The 23,465-nt window shown below is 31.2% G+C and overlaps 1 protein-coding gene across 1 annotated transcript; it reads left to right on the forward strand.

The window, feature by feature from the left end:
- Positions 1-14,451: 14,451 nt before the first annotated feature.
- LOC115983181 (receptor-like protein 6) lies at positions 14,452-21,320 on the forward strand. Its single transcript, XM_031105823.1, has 4 exons — positions 14,452-17,593; positions 17,746-19,333; positions 20,325-20,490; positions 20,577-21,320. Exon 1 carries the CDS (start codon positions 14,570-14,572, stop codon positions 17,486-17,488), a length of 2,919 nt encoding a protein of 972 aa, XP_030961683.1. The 5' UTR covers positions 14,452-14,569; the 3' UTR covers positions 17,489-17,593; positions 17,746-19,333; positions 20,325-20,490; positions 20,577-21,320.
- The last annotated feature ends 2,145 nt before the right edge of the window (positions 21,321-23,465 follow it).

Genomic DNA, 23,465 nt, shown 5'->3' on the forward strand with positions numbered 1-23,465 from the left:
AATTTGTAATATATAAAATTTTTTTAATAAAATTTTCTTCATGTAATTATTAATTTTGTTTTTGTTAAAAATAAAAATGATTTGAGTAAAAATAAATATATGACATTAAATAATCCCTGCTAATACCATTTCTAGCATGGTTAATTCAGACACCCAGACAATATGGTTGCTAGGCCATGTTCAATTTGTAACGACTTAGTAGTATAATAATAGATGGACCCCGCAGAAAAACATGACTCCCCATGTCTTTTCACGTTAAACATCAACACATTATAATCCAAAATTCAGGCTGGTTACTCTTGTAATGGTGAAATACGTTTCCAAAGGATGAAGGAATCTCGCAGCAGACCAATGACTTTAAAAAGAGGACTTTGGTTAGAAACATGGACAGGTCTTTTGACTCTTTTCTGCAGCAAATGAGAACTGAGCAATTCAACAATTATTTTTACAAGCTGATGGTAATAAAAAATTTAAAAATATATCCACTAAAGGTATCAATATGAGTGAATCTAGATCTGAAGTATATGAAATTATTATGATACTTGTTTATAAGGATTTTTAAAAGTTTTACATCTGAGCCGGATAATCTGATTTTTTTCCACTTTCAAAACTAGTTCTTATAAATAAACAAAATAGAGTAATCCATCCAGTAAAAAAAAAAGTAATAAAAAAGAGATGAATTTTCTATGTCTTTGACAAGTGACAACATTTCCACTGATAACATTTTCCATGTCTTTGACAAGTGACCCACACGACCTTAATTTTCTCATGAAACACGAGACCTTAATTTTCCATCTTATTGGCCAAAGACTTTTACAGGATTAAAGTCTGTTAAGATAATGAGAAGGTAAAGAAAATTAAAGCGCACAACCCATAAAATACGCTAACACTAGGGACTAATCAAAAAGAGATTAATTTTTTTGTCTTTGACAAGTGACAACATTTCCACTGATAACATTTTCCATGTCTTTGACAAGTGACCCACAAGACCTTAATTTTCTCATGAAACACGAGACCTTAATTTTCCATCTTATTGGCCAAAGACTTTTACAAGATTAAAGTCTTTTAAGATAATGAGAAGGTTTAGAAAATTAAAGTGCACAACCCATAAAATACGCTAACACTAGGGACTAATCAAAAAGAGATTAATTTTCTGTCTTTTACAAGTGACAACATTTCCACTAATAACATTTTCCATGTCTTTGACAAGTGACCCACAAGACCTTAATTTTCTCATGAAACACGAGACCTTAATTTTCCATCTTATTGGCCAAAGACTTTTACAAGATTAAAGTCTTTTAAGATAATGAGAAGGTAAAGAAAATTAAAGCGCACAACCCAAAAAATACGCTAACACTAGGGACTAGAATTCTGACTTGTTTATACTACTATTTAAGGAGCTTCCTCTATTTGGACCGATTTTTTTTTTCCAAAAAATACCCTTGCAACCTAAATTTAAGTAGATATAAAGCTTGAAGATAACATAGTAAAAATATATCTTTAACTCTCACCTATAACCTTGCCTACAAAATAGGCAACATTTAACTCCCATGCATAACTCCACATTTTCACTTTTCTTTTTCTTTTTTTCTTTTTTTTCCTTCCTTTATCAAGACTTTATTTATTTTTTTTTTCTTTGCTTAAAAAAAATTTAATATTTTTTTTTCAATACCAGGTTTCCCTTAATCTCATCTCACGTTTTTTTTTTTTTTTTACCTTAAATCCCTTTGTTTTGATTTTGAAGAAAGAAATATACTAAAAAGTAGAAATCAATCATATCCAAAAGAAATCCAAAAAATTTCAAATACTGTGGGGAATTAACCCGAATTCCCAACTCGTGAGAAATAAAAATAGAGAAAACACACACCAAAGAAAAACAATCACATGCACAAGACAATATTTACGTGATTCGGCAATTTGCCTACGTTTATAGAGTTGCAGGGATTTCACTATTATTAGGAAAAAATACAAAGTGTGGCTACAGTGTTTTCAGTCTCTCAAGAACGACAACAACAACAAAACCCTAAACACTAAAAATGGTTTTTACATCTTGCGCACAGGATTCACAATGGGCTACAAAACGAGCTAAAAAATTTTCTTGGGGGCCAGAAGGCTTGTCCATGAGCACTCCGGCTTAGGCCTGTCGGCCCAAGCCTCCGCTCCATGGACTAAACCTCAGAAAATCTCTCATTAAAAACCACGCAACATTATTCGGGTTGGGTCGAGTCATCAAACCGGATCAAACAAAACTAGGCTTCACAAAGCCCAACAAATACCACATTCAAACCCACATTCAACTTTTCCCTAAAAAATTCTCCCAAAAAAAAAAAAAAAAAAACTTTTCCCTAAAAAAAAAAAAAACCCCACTTTCAAACTTATCCAAAAAAAAAAAAACCCCTACTTTCAAATATTTAACAAAACTTTTGGATAACTACAGGTAAAAAAAAATGAAGTTAAAAACAAATTCATAAAATTTATATACCATGTCCAAAGTCCAAACCCAACCCCATTCATGTTTTTATACAATTATAATATATATATATATATATATAAACCACGCAGATCTTTAACAAGTCTTCTAAAAAAAAAAAAAAATCTCTAACAGGAGTTTCAGATAACTACTACTAAAAAAACTTAAGGAAGTTAAAAATATGTAACACATGTATATGTTTTGAAATTCAAATTCTTTATTTAAAAAAAAAAAAAAAAACCATATATAGATCTTTAACAAGAATTTCGGATTACTACTTACTAAAAAAACTTAAAGAAGTTAAAAATCTATCCCAACTTAAACCTATTCAAAAAAAGTTTCAAACATTTAATTGAATAGAGAGGTTGACAGTGGTTTGTGGGCTATGGAGGATTCTTGGTTGGTGTTCATAGTTGCTAATTTGATATGGTCATAAACCCATAATGGAGGCTGCTTTGGGATTTCATCATTACACAACTATGGGAGCAAAATTTGAGTTCCAGCTGAGGGGGTTAATTGGTGGGGTGAGTGTTTAGAGGTATGGGTTTTTACAGATTTTGTGAGTGTGTGTGTGTTTTTTTAAACCTTCTTTTTTTTGCTATTGGCTTTGAATTCAAGTATATACATTTTATTTTATGTTATGTCATATGTGTAATGTATTACATATTACAAAATCAAAAAGTTTGTATTCAAGAGAAAATGAATTCGAGATAGAGAGTTTTGGTGATTTTCTTGTTTACAAGTTTCAATTTGTAGATCGAAAAATCTGATTGGTGTTACTTTAGCTCACTGTGAACACTTACCATTACTTTGGTTTTATATGCATTTATAAACTTTATGATATATATTCTTATTTGAAGGACTTGCCTAAGAGGTGCATTGGTTGACTAATATTTTGACTTCAGAGGGATTAAAGAAGAAGAAGAAGAATTACATAAGAGCCTCCTATCTTTCCTACCATCTTCAAATGCATTCTTTTTTATGAGAAAAGTTGAAGATCCCACCGGATATACATTTTATAGCCCTGAGGTAAGTCAATATGAAGAATTGTTTTATTATTTTTGTTATTTTTTGTTTTTTGTTTTTTTGCTTAGTATCTATACTACTATTTAAGGGGTTTCCTCTGTTTGGACCGGATTTTTTTTTTTCTTCCAAAAAACCCCTATACCACTAGGTTTAAGTAGAGACAAAACTAAAGGATAGTCTAGTAAAAATACATATCTAACTTGCACTAAAACATTGCCTACAAAATAGAAATACTTTTCCACTAACTCATTTCTTCAAAGCAGCTATACGTTTATTTTTTTTAATAGAAAAATTAGTTAAACTACCTATGTTTTTTATGTTTTTTTTCCTTAAAAAAAAAAAAAAAACCTACGTTTCTAATATTAATTTATTATTAAAAAATAAACACCCTACATTTATCCAAAAATATTAGTATTAGTTTTTATCAAAAAAAAAACCTAAATATCCAAAAAAAAAAAAAATTAAATAATCAAACAAAAAACTAAACTAAATAGATATATACACTTTTTTTTTTTTTTTTGATAAATAGATACATCTTTAACTTCCCTTAAAACGTTGCTTACAACATATGATCACTCTCCTAATGGTTTTCAAATTACTTTATTCATTTATAAAAAAAAAAAAAATTAAAATTAAAACAAACACACATTTCTTTGTTATTGTGATTTGTGAGCATCTTAACAATTTCTTTGTGTTCAAAACAGATGTAATTTTTTTTTTCTCCTCTTTTCAGGTTCACTTATTCACAATTTTGTTGGATTGCATAAAAGTCGAATTGGTTGACTGCAAGACTTCAAGGAAGATTTGAAGTGATTATCATCTATGTATTAAAAATTAACTATATAAAACAAAGAGCCTACTTATGCCCGTATCTATCTATCAATGTCTAATATTTATATTCTACTTAAGAAACAATTTCTACATAATATGTTCCTTATTAATTGTTTTTTTAAATTAATATTCCGAGTGTTTTTTTTTTTTCCAGAAAAATATCAATGTTATATATGAGGAGATTCTTTCCATAGCTAAGTCGAGAGATATGATAGGATTTTGCAACGTTTTGATTAATGATTTTGTATGGAATACAAGATTTTATCAATGAAATATTGAAATTTGTCCAACACAACTATGCAAAGTAAAAAATTGGCAACTTATCAAAAAAAAAAAAAAATTGGTAATGATTTATATTGAAAGTTCAATTAGTGTGTAAAACACCAATGAATGTTTAGACCTCCAAATTTAAAATTACCAACACAAGCTTATGCACAAACAATATATGTGCGGAAAGATGAATATAAGCTAAATCCAAATTAGTAAAACACTCCAAACCGAAATTAATCACAAGCACAGCAGTAATTAAAAGGTAAGGAGTAAGGGAAGAGAGATACAAACACGAAGATAACACGGCGATGTATTATTGAAGAGAAAACTGAAGTACTCGGCAAAAATCCTCTCCGCCGCCTTCCAAACGATCAATAATCCACTAGAGAATAAAGTTGGGATACATGAATAGCAGAAGACCCTCTAAGCCTAATCCACTCAGTGCACCTAATCCCTCCAAGCTTCTTGCTCCAACAAGGTTACGCCAAATCTTGTCTTCTTTAGCTTATCGGATCCCGCAATAGCCCATTGCATCAACCAAATGAATTAGTCCCTTTTGAACTGCTTCCCAAGCACCAAAAAACCTCCTTACTGATATGGGTATGGTGAGATAAGGATTTGGCAAAATGTACCTCTCAAGGATATGCCAATGGAGAGGATGAGAGTAGAGGAATTTGGAGAATCAAATGATGAAGGTTGTGGATAAGTCAATCTTGTTTTTCTCTTGGGTTTCTCTCTCAAAATTCTCTCTGGAAGCTCTCTACCTTTCATGGGTATAAGGGTATTTATAGTGGTGTGTATGAGGAATGTGAAAAGTCATGTTTCAACCAAACTGGAATGAGTTACGAGTTTGAGTCACGAGCTAACTGCCTAGCTAGATTGGAAGTTTTGTTCTGTAGTGCTCCAGTTGTCATGACCCTTTCGCTCCCCTACATGTTTTACACGTGTGTCACCTTTGGCGACTTGCCAGTCACGAGATCCAGTCGCAAGACTCTTCTTAAGTGCACACATCTTGAGTTTTCTTCATACTCTCTCACACACTATCCTTACATAAATCCCACCTAAATACAGGGTATATAATTACTGAATTACAAGCAAATTTGACACGAAATAAACCAACACATGATTGAATAAATTCAACCTTACATATATTAAGTTTGCATGGGTTAAAGGTACATATTAATTTTAGTAATGCATCGAAAAAGTGCATTGATTCAAGTTATACTCATCACACCCTTAGGTATTTTTGTGACTAAAAAATGTAGTAATCCCAAATTATAATTGATGCAAATTATTAAATTTTACCCAAAAAATATAAGTCTCTAAGCACGCGCGAGAGAGGCTAGTGGCTGATAATCGTGGTTATGGTCTCCTACTAGATTGAATCAGTTAGAAATTAATTTATTACGAAAAACACTCTCTCTCTCTCTCTCTCTCTCTCTCACACAGAGATATATATATATATATATATAATGAATCGATAAGCTAAAACTTGAACCCGTGGGTTCCAGTTAGTTTGAAACTCTCTAATAAAAAAAAAAAAAAACTAAAAAAAGAAAAAAAAAACTAAAACTTGAATCCAAAAAGTTCATCTAAAGCTGGTATAGGGTAAGTGAGATAAGTATAACAGAAATGATAATTCCCATTTTATTTTTTATATTAATAACTAACTTACTTATTTTTTTATCAAAAAAAAAAAAAAACTTAAATGTAAATATGATTTAATCTACAATTTTGTCCTTCCTCCCTCTTATTTGTTATATAAATAAATTGAATTACATTTGTGTTTATTTAAACATTATTATTTACTTTGAGTAAAAAGAAAAAAAAATGGAGATCCATATAACATGATTGCTATATGATAACATGATTGCCACATGATAAATTGATAACATGATTGTTGGGTCAATACATGGACTCAGATAACATGATTCCTACATCTTCAGTTTGCAACTTTGTAATTTGAAACAAACTATTTTATAGTCCAAATTTCACGTTGGATAATAGAAGGAAGACTATAATACATAACTTTCCAAGTCTTTACTTCTAGAAAAAAAAAAATTTCCAAGTCTTCAAAAATTCCAAAGAAATGTTCTTCACGATTTTATACCCCTGTCCCACACGTTTTCAAGATTGAAGGTATTTGGCAAATCAAGGACTTAAAAAAACAGCAGTGATATATGTGTGTGTGTGCGTGTGTGTGTGTGTGTGTATTTCCTCTCATACTAAATTTAAGAGATAAAGCCAATAATTAAACGTTTCTTAGTTGTTACATTGACAATCTTGGCCTTGTTTGATCCATTTTGTGTGTTCTATTCTATGCAATTTTTTCCCATTAAAATAAGCAAATGGATGGGATAGATTTTGCTCGTCCCACCATATTTTGCATAAAATGTACATATTCATTTAAATTATTTAATTTATAATACCCTATTTATTGATTATCTTGCATATTTGTTTTATTATCCCTAAATACTCTCTCTCTCTCTCTCTCTCTCTCTCTCTCTCTCTCTCTCTCTCTCTCTCTCTCTCATAGTATTATTTAATTTTATGTATTCTTTTATTTTTTTTTTTAAATTTTATGTATTCTAGTAGAATTCTTCTGCCATACATTAAAATTTTATGTAAAAGAAATAAAACATTTTACTATTACTATCAAAACCGTTTTAATAATTAGTGAGTTAAGAGTAAATTAACTATATAAATAATTAGTTAGTCACATGACAAAAACTCTTTAATTTTACGTGCAATATATCTTGAGTCACTCGGCATGAGCACGACATGTAATATGTAGTTTACTACATTAAAACACAAAACTATAATAGATGATCAAACAATAAGTATGATATTTTATTTTATTTATCTTTTAATTTTTCATAAATGAACTTTAGTTGTAATTGAGTATTAAATTTATTAAAGCTTAGGTAATAGAGTTTTACATGGAATAAACATTTTAACAATTAATAAGCAACTTAATATTTTGGTAATAGAGTTTCATTTAAAATAAATTATTTAAAACACAAAACTATAATAGATTATCAAAAAAATATGTATTAATTTTTTTTTTAATTTTTAATAAATGAACTTTAGGTGTAATAGAATATTAAATTTATTAAAGCTTAGGTAATATATTTTTACATGGAATAAACACCTTAAAAATTAATAAGTAACTTAATATTTTGGTAATAATTAATATATCTACTTAGCGCAAGCAAAAGATAGTCACGTGGGTAAACTGAATTGAATTTTGGTTGTCTTAAAAAAATAAAGTAACCCATCTAGTCAATAATAATAATAATAATGTAATGTACAAGAGACAATTCACGCTAGTTAATAGAGTCACCCACAAGACCTTAATTTTCCATGTCATGAGCCAAAGACTTTTTGAAACATTTTACTAGGTTAAAGTCTTTTCTAAAAGATAATGAGAGTTGAGAAGGTAAAGAAAATTAAAGCACCCAACCCATAAAATATGCTAATACTAGGGATTAGAATTGTGTCGTGGTTGATAATCGTGGTTTTGGACCTTATGGTCTCCTGCTAGGATCCTGTAGGCCAAAAACCTACCAACCCATAGCCACAAAATTCACTCCATATTTTTCATCACCCTTTCACAGCGTACACAAACCGCTTAAGTTTGTATATATAGGAATCATTCATAGACACCAACCCAAGTAGTTTTAGTATTTATTACATCCATCAACACTATTATTAATGCAAACATTAGTGATACTTTCCTCTCTTCTAAGAAAGTATAGGGCTTGACAACTTTTTTGGAATTTTAATTTGAACAAATTCTAATTCAAGGTTTTTTTTTTTAAATAATGCAACAATACACAAAACATATTGTATATAGTTTGGATTAACTTAGGTTTGATTTTCTTTAAATTTTTTTTAATTAAATTAGGTTTATCCTTCTCTATAAATGATCTAATTGATTTATTGAATAAAACTCACTAAATATAGGCTAAATTACAAATTTTACTCAAATTTTGCATTGTTCTCAACTTAGTACTTTTTTTTTTTCACTGTTTTTTCTGTTTTAATATTTTTTATTTGAGTCCTTTAATTTTCATTCATTTTCAATTTAGCTCTTCCATTTGATCCACCTCATAGAATTCACTAAAACAACATCGTTTTATAAAGTGAAAAATCTAAAACTTATGGTGAGATTGGACAAAATTGACAAAATGACTAAATTGATACTAGATTACAGTTGAAAGACTAAAATGGGGGGAAATGAAATATAAATGTTTTATTTGAAAATATATTAAAGTTATGTATTTTGTAAGTTGTAACAAAGGCTATGTTTCTAACAGTCATATTCCAGCTCAGCTACAAAGCGGTACCGTATAGTTAATGTAATCAGTAATATTTTGGTTCAATGAGGATTCATTTAAGTTGAGTGACATTGTTTTGATAAGTCTGTTAACTAAATCTAGACGACATCATTTTGATCATTCTTGTCTTCCTCCCAGAGCTTCAGCTTCCAAGTACCGTTTGTGAAAATGAATTTTCTTGATTATTACATGGGAAAGTGAGTATTGCTAATCATAAATCATTTTTTTAATTAATTTGAACAAAAAGAAAGGGATGACATAAAACTTATTTAGATAACGTGATTGCTACATGTTTAATCGGTTGCCACATGTTTTGTCTATAACTTTGCAAGTTGCATCAAACAATTCTAATATAGTCCAAAATTCCAAGATTATAGCAATTAAAGAAAAAAATTTCGAGACTTGAATTTTCAAAGTCTTTCAAAGTTCCAAAGAATGATCAAAGACTTGTTAAAACACTAATAGTATTTAAGTTTTCTAATGGTATTTCCCTTAAAAAAAAAAAAAAAAAGACTTTTGATGGTGTCACACATTTTCAAAGTTGAAGGAATTTGGCGTATCAATGACTTAAAAATGAATGATATCATTTTCTTTCATAAAAATTTTAAGATATAAAAGCAACTAATTAAATTTTTTCTTAGTTGTTACCCCTAAGCCAACTCCCCCCAATTAGTTGTTATTAAAATATTACATATGGATGTATCCATATTTAGAAAAATGTTGTCCATTATATAACAAATAGTAATAACTTAAGGGTATTTATGAATGAAAATTATTTGCACTTTGACCAAAATTATCAAAAGATGGTTAAAAAGATTATAAGTTTAAAACAATACTAATTTATCTTTTCATAGTATTTATCAAATAATGAGAAATATGAGTTTTACATAACGCTTTGTTTGTTTTGCTGGAAAACCTTTTGTAAAGATAGTTTTCCACATTTTCCAGTGTTTAGTAGCACAAAAAAAACCTGGCCAATGGAAAACTATCTTTGGTCAACAGAAAACTCTAATAAAAATAAGGTTTATTTTCTATAGGTTGTTTTCCAAAAAAATTTTTTGGAAAACAAACGCGTTGCATCTCCTATAAATATTATCTTTGTCTATAGCCGTGGGAAACATAATTTTTTGGCGCATTCTCTCTCTCATGGTAAGTTTTCTCACTTTTTCTCTCTTCTCTTTACTTTTTCTCTCCTCACACCCTCACTGTCACTAACTCTAGTCTCTCCTCTTCCCATAAATCTCTCTCTCTGTCTCTCTTCTCTCTTTTCTCCATGTTTCTCTTCCTCTCTGTAACACAATTCTTTGATTAGATTTTTTTTTTCCTTCATTGATCAGTCAATAGCTCCGACTTGCAAAGGAGAACAAATTTGTAGTGGTAATTGTTTCATTCCTCTTTACCAAAATCTCAATTCTTTACTTTGAATTTCAAGCTTGATTTTCTTTTTTCTCTAAGAAATTTTCGGTTTGATGGATTCCAGGAAAAAGTTACTTCTTTTTCGTACATAAAGTGCAAACAAATAAAAAATAAAATAAAAAGAAGAAGAAGAAGAAAGAAAGAATGAAGTAAAAGATGAAAATTTTAAACATGGTACCTATATTGCTTTAAATTGCTTTTACATGGGACAATCTTTACCGTGGACTAATAATATTGTTATATATAATGAATGATAATTGTTTAGGAGAATTGCATTTGTTGGTAAATATTTTTTTGTTGGCAGATACTATGCAGGGATGATATATTATACAGTACATTATGTAAATACATAATTTAGAATAATATTGGAGACTTGTGGTTGATCATAGTAGACAATTAGTATACCAACAAAAAGAGTAGACAATTAAAAGTTATTGTTATTTATACTTATTGAAAATGTATTCCCCTGTAAAAAATGATTGATATATATATATATGTGTGTGTGTGTGTGTGTGTGTGTGTGTGTGTGTGTACGTACGTTATTGTCTATATATATGAGTAAGATGAGTGGTAGAGATCATGAAAATTTTACAACTAATTAATTTTGATTGTATCTATTGTTAGAATTTTAGTATGAAAACCAAATTCATTCTTGGTTTTTTATTTATGATGATTACATTAGTTAGTTTACATAATAGACATGTTTTAAATTATAAAAGAAATATTTTTTAAAAAATTGCATACCAAACACTAGAAAACATTCTCAAGCTCATTTTCAAGGTCGTTACTAAACACTGGAAAATGAGACAATTTTCTAGAAAATGCTCTTTGGAAAATGAGCAATTTTCCAGAAAATGTTAATGCTGAAACAAACAGAGTGTAAGGGAAAAAAAACAAAAAAACAAAAACGAAATATTTTAAGCACTGTACAGGTCCCTTCCTTGCTTTCTTTTCCACATTAGAGATGCACAGAGTAGGGGCAATGAGTATATGCCTTATGGTTTGATGTGTTGAACAGTTTTGTTACAATCTAAAAAAGATTATATGCTGACTAAGAGCTTTGTAGTTAAATTGACATCTCCCCATGTTGTAATTATCTCTAATATATATATATATATATATATTTATAAGTATAAAGGGAAACAAAACATATTTATCAATATAAATGCCATCCTATTTGAAAGTAGCTCTTGTGATTTAGCATGAAGCAAAATAAAAGTGACAACAATAAAATTTTTGTCAATAGTTGATCTAAAAAGGCTTTAGAAATGTTTCATTGACCAGGAATGAGAATGCAACTAGAATACACAAGAATGTTATTGGCATATATATAATTTCCTTAGCAAAAGGAATGGAAAATATCTTCAAAGTTATTGGAATGACTAAATTGAAAATATATTTGAAGTTAAAGACTGAAATGAAAGAAAGAAAAAACTTAAATGATTGATTTGAAAATAAGTTTAAGTTGGAGGATGTAATTTGGAGCTTAAACTTGAATAAATATGTGTTATATAAAAATATTCTTTCTTGAATTTTCTTGATTATTGCATGGGATACTAAAGAGTAGATAACTAGATATGTAATTATAGACAATTTAAATTTAAAAATTTAATTTATTTGAGGAAAAAGCAATGGATGACATAAAATTGATCATGTTAACATGATTGCTACAAGTTTGATTATTGTCACATGTTCAGTTTGTAATTCTGTAATTTACATCAAATAATTTTTATATAATCCAAAATTTCAAGACCATAATTAGGGTCGGCTCAACAACTTTTGGGACCTTAGGCGAAAATTTTAAATGGGGCATTTTTATAATTAAATATTAATCAAATGATATATATATTGAATTTTTTTATTTAAAATCTATTTTTCTTACTTTTTGAGATGCAAAATTACTAGTTAAGTTTTTGTATTTAAGTTCCTCTAACATTTCTTTTTCAATTGATAATATAGTTAATCCACTTAATATTTCTTGTGACATAGTAGAACTTGGTTATTACAATTTTTCTAAAACCGTGACCACTTCAAAGTTTAAACCTGTACAAATAAAAATTAATTTAATACAAGATTTAATAAATTAGTGTCATTATAATACAAATAATTTGATATGAGATGACAGATAAAAAATAGTATAATAATTATTAATAATAATTTAGTATAATAATTTATAATAATAGATAAAGTGTCAGATAAAAAAAAAGTGCGGGAAGCTGACCAGCCTGTACAGCTGTACTCCACTACTCCTAAGTCCTATCATCCTCTGCCTATGGCTAAGTTTTAAAGAAAAAACGTGTCCTACACTCCTACTCCTATCAATTATCATGGCAGAGAAGGGTACAAAGAGGGCAAAAAAGCTATCATAGCAAAAAAAGAAAAACCATGTCACATCCCATCAAACAATTGTACAGTAAAATGGTGAAACAAACTAAAAATGTATATAACTTAAGTTAAATAAATGGAAGACTCTTGAGTCTTCATTTTCGGAAAGACAAAGTTACAAAGAGAAAGAGGGGAAGAAGTGAAGAAGAATACCTCTGGTGACTGTTGACTGGTAGACTGGTACACTAGAATCAACAAAGAAAAATTTTAAGTTAGACTAATTGATTGAGTTTATGGAAAAATATCAAGAATGAAGAATCAAGATGAAGATGAGAAAAAGAAAGGTAAGACCGTAAGAATATAGATGGAGAGGCAGAGAGATAGAGAGATGAGAGGTTTTTCTTTTGTTTTTGAAATTTATAACCTCTATTTTTAACATTTTTCAAGATAATTACGTTGTATTATTAATGAATTTGTCTAGTTTTAATTTTGATTTTAGTATATTTTAAGAATGAGTTAATAAACTTGTCTCCTCAAATTTAATTTTGTCAACTGAAGTTTACTATTTTTATTTTTTCCTTTTTAATCTTTTGCATTTTAGATACTATGGGTTCTTTTTAATACATTTTATTGACTAATAAAAGTGTTTAAAATTTTTTTAATTAAAATATATAGATAAATATATTTTATATATATAATTTTTTTTTACAAGTGGAGGCTTCTTTTATTTGGGACCTTAGGCGATTGTACCAATTGTATCACCTATTGAGCCGACCCTGACTATAGCTTTCTAAGTCTTTGGAAGTTTCAAACAATGATCAAAGATTTAGTGAGACATTAACAAGATTAAAGTCTTCTAACAGTGTTACTCGTTTGCATGGTTGAAGGGATCTGGTATATCAATGATTTTAAAACAAGTTGTGATCATTTTCTCCAAACATACAAATTTTAAGAGATAGAGCTACTAATTAAATGTTTCTTAAATATTGCTTTGGAAGATTCCTAAATGCCACCACCCCCACAACAAAAAACATGTATGTATAAATAATAAGAAATGAGAACTAAGCAATGCTTAGAAATTTCAAAACCTTCTTATCTTGAGTTCTTGACTGCTAAATGTCTAGCCCTATTGTCATAAGTTAATTATTTCCATGATGGTCCTAAATGCTAAATAGGTAGAGACAAAACTTAAAAGAATGAGCAAATTGAAATCTAAAGTTGATAAAATTATTATTATTATTTTTAATAAACAGTAGCTATTATGATAAATAGTAGATATAGCTAACCCGAATAAACCTGATTTTTTTCATTGTCAGAGTTACTTTTTATTTATTTATTTTTTTAATAAAAAGCTACTTTTTATAAATCAATGAATCCATCGAATAATTCTATGAATAATATTAGAGATACAAATTATTTTACAAAAATTTTTACCAACGACTGATGTGATGAGTGATTATTGATAAATAAAAAAGTAATATTAATAATGGACCTAGATAAAAACTAATAAGAAATTGACCACATTAATATTTTATAAAAATATTATAAAATAGTTTCTAACAGAAATATTAGTCTAACTCCATAGTCCAACAACTCTACACTGTACGCTAGGGACCCACAGCCACAAGACCTTAATTTTAGCCCGCAAGACCATAGATATTAAAGAGTGTGACCCACAAGACCTTTAAATTTCCAAGTCATTGGCCCAACCCATAAAATAAAGCTAAGTCGAGGGATTAGAGTTGTCTACATTTGCCTGATTTGATAAACGTAGTTATGGTCTCTCGCCTATAAATATATGTCTCTCTGCCACCTCATTTCCTAAAAGAACACCCAAAATATCTCTTATCATTCCTTCTGAATATGATTTCTAAAACCACCTAGAGCAAATATGGAGCGGGTATTACTCTTACTCATTTGCTTCCTCTTGCTTTCTCAACCTAATAATTGTTCCTCTTCTCTCTCTTTTAATTCATCAACGCCTCTTTGCCATTCACACCAATCCTCTGCTTTGCTCCATTTCAGAAACTCTTTTTCTGTTCGCGATTCTGATGGTTATTGTGAATATTATTCTCATCCTCCGAAGAATTCGTGGAAAATGGGTACAGATTGTTGTGGGTGGGATGGGGTCATCTGTGATACGATGACAGGTCATGTCATTGCTGTCGACCTCAGTTGCAGTCGGCTTGAAGGTCCCATCCATCCCAATTCCACCCTTTTCTCTCTTCGCCATCTCCAGCGGCTCAACCTTGCTCACAACTATTTCAATATCTCCGCAATTTCATCTAAGTTTGGTGGCTTTGCAAACATGACGCATCTCAACCTCACTGGGTCCTTCTTTGCTGGTGATGTCCCTTCTGAAATCTCCCACTTATCCAAATTGGTTTCACTTGATCTCTCTGAGAATTATGGCATGAGAATAGAAATGCCTAGTTTGAAAAGGCTTGTTCAAAACCTAACCCATATAACTGAACTTTTTTTGGATTATGTTAACATGTCTTCTGTTTCACCTAATTCTTTCATGAATTTGTCTTCCTCTTTGACATCTCTTACTCTTCGTTATTGTGGATTGAAAGGGAGATTCCCAGATAATATATTACACCTTCCAAACCTCCAGCTGCTCTATGTAGGTTACAACTACAATCTCACCGGTTCCCTTCCAACGAATAACTGGAGTACTCCACTCAGGTCCTTGGAGCTCTCTGGAATCGAATTCCCAATCCACTTACCTAATTTAATAAGCAATCTCAAGTCCTTAAAAGAATTGTACCTCAGAGAATGCAATTTCATAGGATCATATCCAACATTTCTTCCTAATCTCACACAAATCACTTCTTTGGACCTCTCATATAATAACTTTGGTGGTCAGTTTCCATGGTCCCTCCTAAACTTTGAAGTTCTTACTGACTTAGATCTCTCATACAACAATTTCATAGGGCAGCTTCTGACAAACTTTCCCCAAATTTTCTCTTCAAATAATTCTTCTAATAGTCAACTAGTCAACAAGATTCCTTCCAATCTAGAATCTCTCTTCTTATCTGGTAACTTATTGAATGGGACAATACCATCTTGGGTGTATACAATACCATCTTTGCGTTACTTATTTCTTGATTATAACCAATTCATTGGGCATATTGGCGATTTCCAGCATAACTCATTGGTTGGTCTTAGGTTGAATAATAACAACCTAAGTGGTCCCCTTCCATTGTCAATCTCTAAATTGGTGAGCCTTCGTGTTCTATTTGTCTCCTTCAATAATTTAAGTGGCAATGTGGAGTCAAAAATATTCTTTAAGCTCAAAAATCTTCAATCTCTTGGAATGTCAAATAATCCTCTCCTGTCACTAAGCTCCTTCACCTTTGCCACCAATATCTTACCCAAAATTGTTTCATTACAGTTGTCTTCTTCCAACATAACTGAAATTCCACACTTTGTACAAACTGCAGAATATATTGAACGCTTAGACCTTTCCAACAACCAAATCAAAGGCAATATTCCAAAGTGGTTTTTGGAGGTGGGGAAGGATTCATTGTTTTACTTGAATCTTTCATACAACTCATTGACAAGTGTAGGACACCTTTTGTGGAAGAACTTGGGATATCTTGATTTTCATTCTAACTCGCTTCAAGGACCACTTCCAGTACCTCCACTAGGCATATATTTCTTTTCAGTCTCCAGGAATAATATAACTGGACAAATCTCTTCCTCATTTTGCAATCTTAGTTCTATTGAGTACCTTGATTTGTCTTATAATCACTTGAGTAACATGATTCCTCCATGTTTTCAAAACTTTAGTGACAATCTCATAGATCTGGATTTACAAAATAACAGTCTTAATGGCACCCTCCCAATGAAATTTGCAAAGGAATGTCACTTGAGAAGTCTTAAACTCAATGGCAACCATTTTGAAGGGTCATTGCCACAATCATTGGTCTCTTGTAGAAAGTTGGAAGTTCTAGATTTTGGTAACAACAAGATTAATAGCACTTTCCCTCTTTGGTTGGAAACTCTTCCAGAGTTGCGGGTTCTTATCTTGCGATCAAACTACTTTCATGGTGCCTTAGGCAATCCTAAGACCAAATTCCCATTCCCAAATTTGCGAATCATAGATCTCTCTCAAAATGAGTTCCATGGGCATTTGCCGACAAACCTTTTTAACTATTTAAAAGCCATGGTGAATGCAAGTGTGAACAAAGGTAAATTGAAATACATGGGTGATGATTATTATCAAGATTCCGTGACAGTGGCAATGAAAGGGTTTTTCATTGAATTGGTAAAAATCCAAAGTCTATTCATAACCATCGATTTCTCCAACAACAATTTCAAAGGAGAAATTCCAAAGGCAATTGGAGAGCTTCGGTCACTGAAGGGGCTTAATTTTTCACACAATAATCTTTCAGGTCATGTGCCTCCATCGTTGGGAAATTTAACCAATCTTGAATGGTTAGATCTCTCCTCAAACAAGCTCACAGGTGAAATTCCTATACAATTAGTAGATATAACATCACTGGCAAGTTTAAACCTATCAAAAAACTATCTTTCTGGTCAGATACCTCAAGGTAAACAGTTCAATACATTTACGAATGATTCTTTCAATGGTAACTGGGGGTTATGTGGATTTCCAATGACAAAAGCTTGTGGCAATGGCGAGGGACCACCACCACCACCACCACCATTCAAGAAGATGATTTCAAATTTGAAAATGGGTTTCATTGGAAAGTTGTATTATTGGGGTATGGCTGTGGATTCGTGTTTGGATTGGTTTTGGGTTATCTTGTGTTCTCAAGTGGAAAACCGAAATGGCTATTGAATATTTTTTTTGGAGAATGACATAACAAGATACAAAGATCCATGAAGAATGCTCATGGAGAAACTCATTGAAGAAGAATCTGATGGATACAAACATTGGTGTTAGGTATATTCTTATATACTAATATATTAGAAAATACATTGTTTCATAATTTTGGTTCCTTTATAATTTCTTTTTAAATTGTAAAAGACAAATTTTAATTTTTAAGTTCCTTTCCACTTGATTTTTAAAAATAAAGGTTCCTTTCCACTTGTCAGGAATGTATGTACTTGTATTGGATTCTTGATCATCTGAAGGTGCACACAACATTGGGATGATTGACTATGAATTCATACAGAAACACTTCTCTAACTTCAAGGGGACCAGGCAGCTTGACCCAACTATAGTTTTTGATTTTTCTCATTGAGATGAGAATGAGGTGCCAAGACAGTAATAGGACCACAACTCATTTTTCTTCTTCATCCATGGCATCTTTGGAATGAGTGTGTCTGCAGTGCGGATGTCATTTTTGCAGGCATTGTCATCCCAGATGTCATTTGGGGCAAGTTTGGACACTCACTACTATCAGAGCTTGAAAAAAGGGGGGATGACTCTTTTTGCCGATTAGCAATGGCTAATTAGAAGACCATGAGACTAGTAAGCCTTATGCTTCAAATGCCAGATCAACCTTTTGAATGGACTTTGCTTGGGCAATGATGAAGATGTTAGGGCTTAATGTTCTTACTCGATCTCAAGGTCTGGTCTGACGGAACTGCTCCTTGCTTTTGGTCAGTTTTTATGTGACAGTCTTGACCATAATTAACTCTTGATATTTTTATTCTTTCATATTAATTTCTCTTATGTTCTATGTTTGATTGTAGATGCTGTGACTTCTACATTTATTGCTTGTGCTAATTTGAGTCTATATATAAAGGCAATGACATCATTGGTCATGGTCACGATGATGAAATAGCTAGTTGAAACTGCATGCAAAAATGTTTTGGTTGTTGAGTTCATCAGAAATTTAGAATTTTAATGTTTCGAATGTTATCAAAAGTTCAGTAATATTGGGGGAGCTCTTAATGTATGCCGTGATAATAATATCCAAATTAATTCCAATTAGGTGTTTGTGGTCTAACGAGTTTTGGCGGATTATTCGTCTCAAAACAAAGAAATTGATATGTCTATAATTGTTTTATTGCTTTTATCACAAAGTAGAATTCAAAAGTTGCTCATAGGAATAGCTTTTAATCAGATGCCATTATGTTTTATTGTTATCAAATAGTATTCAATTACACTTTTCATGCCTGCTGATGGTTTTGGTATGCTAATTGTTATGCACATTTAACAATGCTATAGTTGGGATCCATTCACCCAAATCCAAACCATCATCTTCAATCGACAAGTTACACTTCTTCTGTGACTGCTATGCTACAACTTGAATTTATGTTTTCCTTCCCCTTATTTCAGGTTCTCCTTAATGGCTTTAGGTGGTACTGATTATAGTTATTTTTTGTCAAATTGGTTATAGTTCAAGGAATCGGCATCTTTAGTTTATGCCTAGGAGAAGATTTTTCTTGTTATAGATGTCTTCATTCATCTCTTCATCTGTTACTTGAGAATCTAATTTCTTCAAATCTGAAGGTTAGAAGTGCTGCTGATGCCGTCAAAAGTGTCATTTCTGCTACCTCTGGTCGTTTTAGAGAGAGCTTGTATGATGCAAACTCAAATTTCCAAAAATTTTGAGAGGCACGACTGTTTTCAAAAAACTAATTTTAGAGGTTGGGACTTAGTTTTGGATATGCAGACTCTGATTGATTCCATTTATCAGCAGCTCAAAGAATATTTTCCCTATCGCAGGAACTGGTATGACTACCTATCCTTGACTCTGGTAGCTATTTAGCGAAATTAAATTGCTTATCTTTTTTGTGTCTTGAAGATGGTTTGTTCCTGGAAAACTTTTCAGTTAGTAGCTCTGCTTAGAGATTTTATCATAATATTATCTTTTAAATGCAATTTGAAGTTTTTCTCTATTAATTCTTACATTTTTTATTTATTTTGAAATAGTGACTTCTGTCTTTTAGCAATGCCTAAACTGCGTTTGTGTCTATAATTTATCTTCTCCCCAATCACATAGTTTTCATTTTTTATGTTTGTTCTTTGTGTCCTTATATTAAGTAAATCTCCTCATTTGGCAGTTCCCTTTCAATGATCAATTATTTTTCGCACTCTAGATATTGAACTAAGTTATGCTTAGGCACTGGCACTCTCTGTATATAGTTAATTAAAAGTTGAAAACAGCTGCGTCTTTGAGTGTTTGTACATATACCTCAATAGACCACTTAACCTTTGGTCACTGAAACAAATGAAAATAATTGAATACCTTGAATTTTGAAACCTATAAAAGATATAAAATAAAATATAAAAAATACGAAGGATCATAAATTATCATACTTAATTAAACAAATCAAAGGCTCATAAAAATCTCTTACATAATTAAATATACTAATATATCATAAAATCTCATATATATATTACACGCATATATATTTTTTCTCTTTTTGAAAAAACATCTCATACATAATTAACAAATTTGATTTTTATTTTTCCAGTTCTTATCCTTGGAAATCAAGAGACTCAACTTATTGCAGTCAACTAATTACAATACACTTGGTTGAGTTGATTTTTTTTTTTTCCTTTATTTTTTCTATAGTTTCCAAATCCTTTACCTCCACTTCGTACCAGCCAAGCTAAGCATAGCTATTTTGTGCTTTTGTCTGTTCTCTTATATATGTTATTTATTTTGCAATATCTAGCTGCTCTTTTTATTGGAATTCTCTGGTGAAAACTATTACAGGCTGGTGGCCCTTTCTATCCAGTGTTAACAGGCCGGAGGGACAGCACTCATTCATATTTCAATGAAGGACTGGCTGAGATTCCATGACCGGGTGATAATATAACACAAACACCTCACCTTTTTGCCCTTAGAGGTTTTGATGGAAGAGCAATAGTCAATCTTCTAGGTACTTACTAGATAGGCCTTTTCTCATTTTACAAACTTGTTTTTTGCAGTTGAAAAGAGTTTGAAATGTTCTTTGGTTTGCATCAGTTTTTGATCATCTGAAGGTGCATGCAACATTGGGAAGATTGGCTGGGAGTTCATACAGAAACGCCTCTCTGACTTCAAGGGGATAGGGCAGCCTGAACCAACCGTAGCTTCTGATTTCCTCACTGAGATGAGAATAAGGTGCCAAGATAGTAATAGGACCAACACTCAGCCTTCTTCTTAACCCATGGAATCATTGGAAATGAGTGAGTCTGCATGAATTCACAGCCAATCATTAAAAGGGAGAGGACTCCTTTTAGCTGATCAGCAGTTTCTGGCTAATGAGAATATCGCAAGACTGGTAAGGGCTTATGCTTCAAATGATGGATCAACCTTCCGAATGGACTTTTCTTGGGCAATGATGAAGATGTCAGATCTTAATGTTTTGACTGGATTTCCAGGTCAGGTCCGACGAAACTGCTTCTTGCCTATGGTCGGTTACTAAGTGACAGTCTTGACAATAATGAACTCTTGACATCTTTATTTTTTCATATAAGCTTCTCTTTAAGTTCAATAATTGCTTGTAGAAGAAGCGATTTCTACATTTCTTGCGTGTACTAATTTGAGTCTCTATATAATGGCAATGGCATAGAGTAGAAATATATTATGGTTGTTGAGTTCTTTAGAAATATAGAATTCCTATGGTTGGAATGTTACCAAAAGCTAACTATTATTTGGGGAGCTCATAATGTATCAATTTAAATTGGGGCCTTGGAGCATTCACATTAGACTCTACACAATTTTAGCTAAACTAACTCTAAAAACTCTACTTTTACTATTTTAACAAGCATACGCCTTCATCAACCTCAATATTTATTGACTAGCTATGGAGGTTTTATTCAAAGGAAGAGAGAGAGAGAGAGCTTGGTCTAGTTGAGGGAGAGAGTGTAAGTGAGGAAGAGAGAAATGAATTAAAAATTGGCTGAAATTGGATTGTTGATAAGCAGTGCTCAATAAATGTATTGAAACATTGTTCATTTGTTAGCTATTTGGGAAAAATTATAGAGGCGTTTTAACTTATAAGGGACTTTTAACTATTTTTTGTTAACTAAAGTTGTTTCGACTAATTGGATTTACAAATTGCTTTTGCCATGGAGACCTATGTGGAAATGGATGTGGTTCTATAGGGAAGTTATAACAGAGTTTTTTCTTCTTTTGGATTAGTCATTCTTTGAAAGGGAACATCCTTAGAATGTATCGAACCAGCACATGCTTATGATTCTTACATATCTTCTAATAGCCTACAACATAAATTAGTCAAAATGGAACTAGTCAAATGAATAGATTAGCAAATTGCAAGCTCACAACTAAAAATGTAAAATCATTTGAAGGATAGAGAAAATTTAAAATAAATGTCCAATTTATTATTCAAATTCAACTTAATAAAATACCTTGAATATGCTACTTTAAGCTAATAATAAGTGAGGAAAAAGAAATGATTATGCATCGCCGGGTTTTTGTTTTGAATACAAACAATGAAGAAGGGCTATATTTTATTCACAGCTTTGATCGATACCTTGGGTTTCCTCTAAAGTTTGTGGACCGAGGCACTAGAGATTTCAATTTTGTTGTCCATAAGGATCAGTAGAAGCTTTCTGGTTGGCAAGCTAGTCTGCTCTCCCCAGCAGGAAGACGGGTCCTCATTCAATCCTCATCAAACCCCATACTTGATGTACCTGATACCCACCTGTTAGAATTATGTGCCCTCAAAAACAATACTATGCATTTTTATTTGATGATAAATTTCTATTTTCACATTCATAACTTTTATAGGTATATTTCATTGTTTAAATGTGGCATGTGATGTCACCTTTGTAGGAAAAATCATGTTAATGGTTAAGGAACCAAAGACAGGGAGTAATGATTTTTCATATATTATTAAATTGTTCTAGGCTGTGGATATTAATTGATTATTACCATTGAAGCCTACACTTGTTGTGCTGCTATATGATAGGATGATTTACTCCATCATTGAAGTAGTGACTTTAAGCAAACAAGTGGGTGTAATGTAACAAGTACATACACTGAATTGGATCCGATCAAGAACACCTTATGGAGTGATCATTGTTATTTAAAAGGTTGTTCTATCGCAATTTTTCTATTGTCCTTAAACATGAGGGGTTTGTGTATATTTATTTATTATGCACATAACTTTGACAATGTCAACTGGTGATGCCAATTTTAAAGGCTATATATAGACACGTTGGGTTATGTATGTAATGAGTAAAATATATAAATGCTCAACAATGAATCCACCAGTCTCTAAAGAAGATAGTATATTCAGTTGATTTTCATATTGAAGCTGGACACAAAACAAAACCGGCCGGTGACATTTTTCAAAAATGTTTTTTTTTTTCATATATATAATATTGTATATATATATATTTAAAGAGTTTTTATAAATATTTTGGAGTCCAATAGAAATTATGAAATCAAGAAATTAAGGGTCACATAAGCTAGGGACATGACAATGATATTTATCCAGTCCTAGTGGCTTGTGGGAATATAGTATGGTGGAAGGACATAGATATAAAATTGTATGAAATGGGACCTCATTTGTAATTCTCTAATCTTCAGGGGTCAATTGCAATGTGTTGATGGACATTATTGCAATATGTAGAAGTTCAGATATTTTCTTGATATGATTGAGAAAATTAAGAAATACTTTTGGAAAGAGTTTCAAGATAAGTCAATAACGTTCAAAAAGTTATTGATAAAATCCTACGGCTGAAGATTAGGATCCCTAAGGATCCCACGTCCAATCTCTCTCTAGGGTTTTAGAAGTCTACTATAAAATAAGATTTTATAATATCATATTCAGTGGTTGGCCATCAGAACTACTGTGTGATACTGCAGTCTTCTGAAAACTCAAAAGAAATAGAGAGAGAGACG

This window comes from Quercus lobata, chromosome 4 (assembly GCF_001633185.2).
Source record: "Quercus lobata isolate SW786 chromosome 4, ValleyOak3.0 Primary Assembly, whole genome shotgun sequence".
Lineage (NCBI taxonomy): Eukaryota > Viridiplantae > Streptophyta > Magnoliopsida > Fagales > Fagaceae > Quercus > Quercus lobata.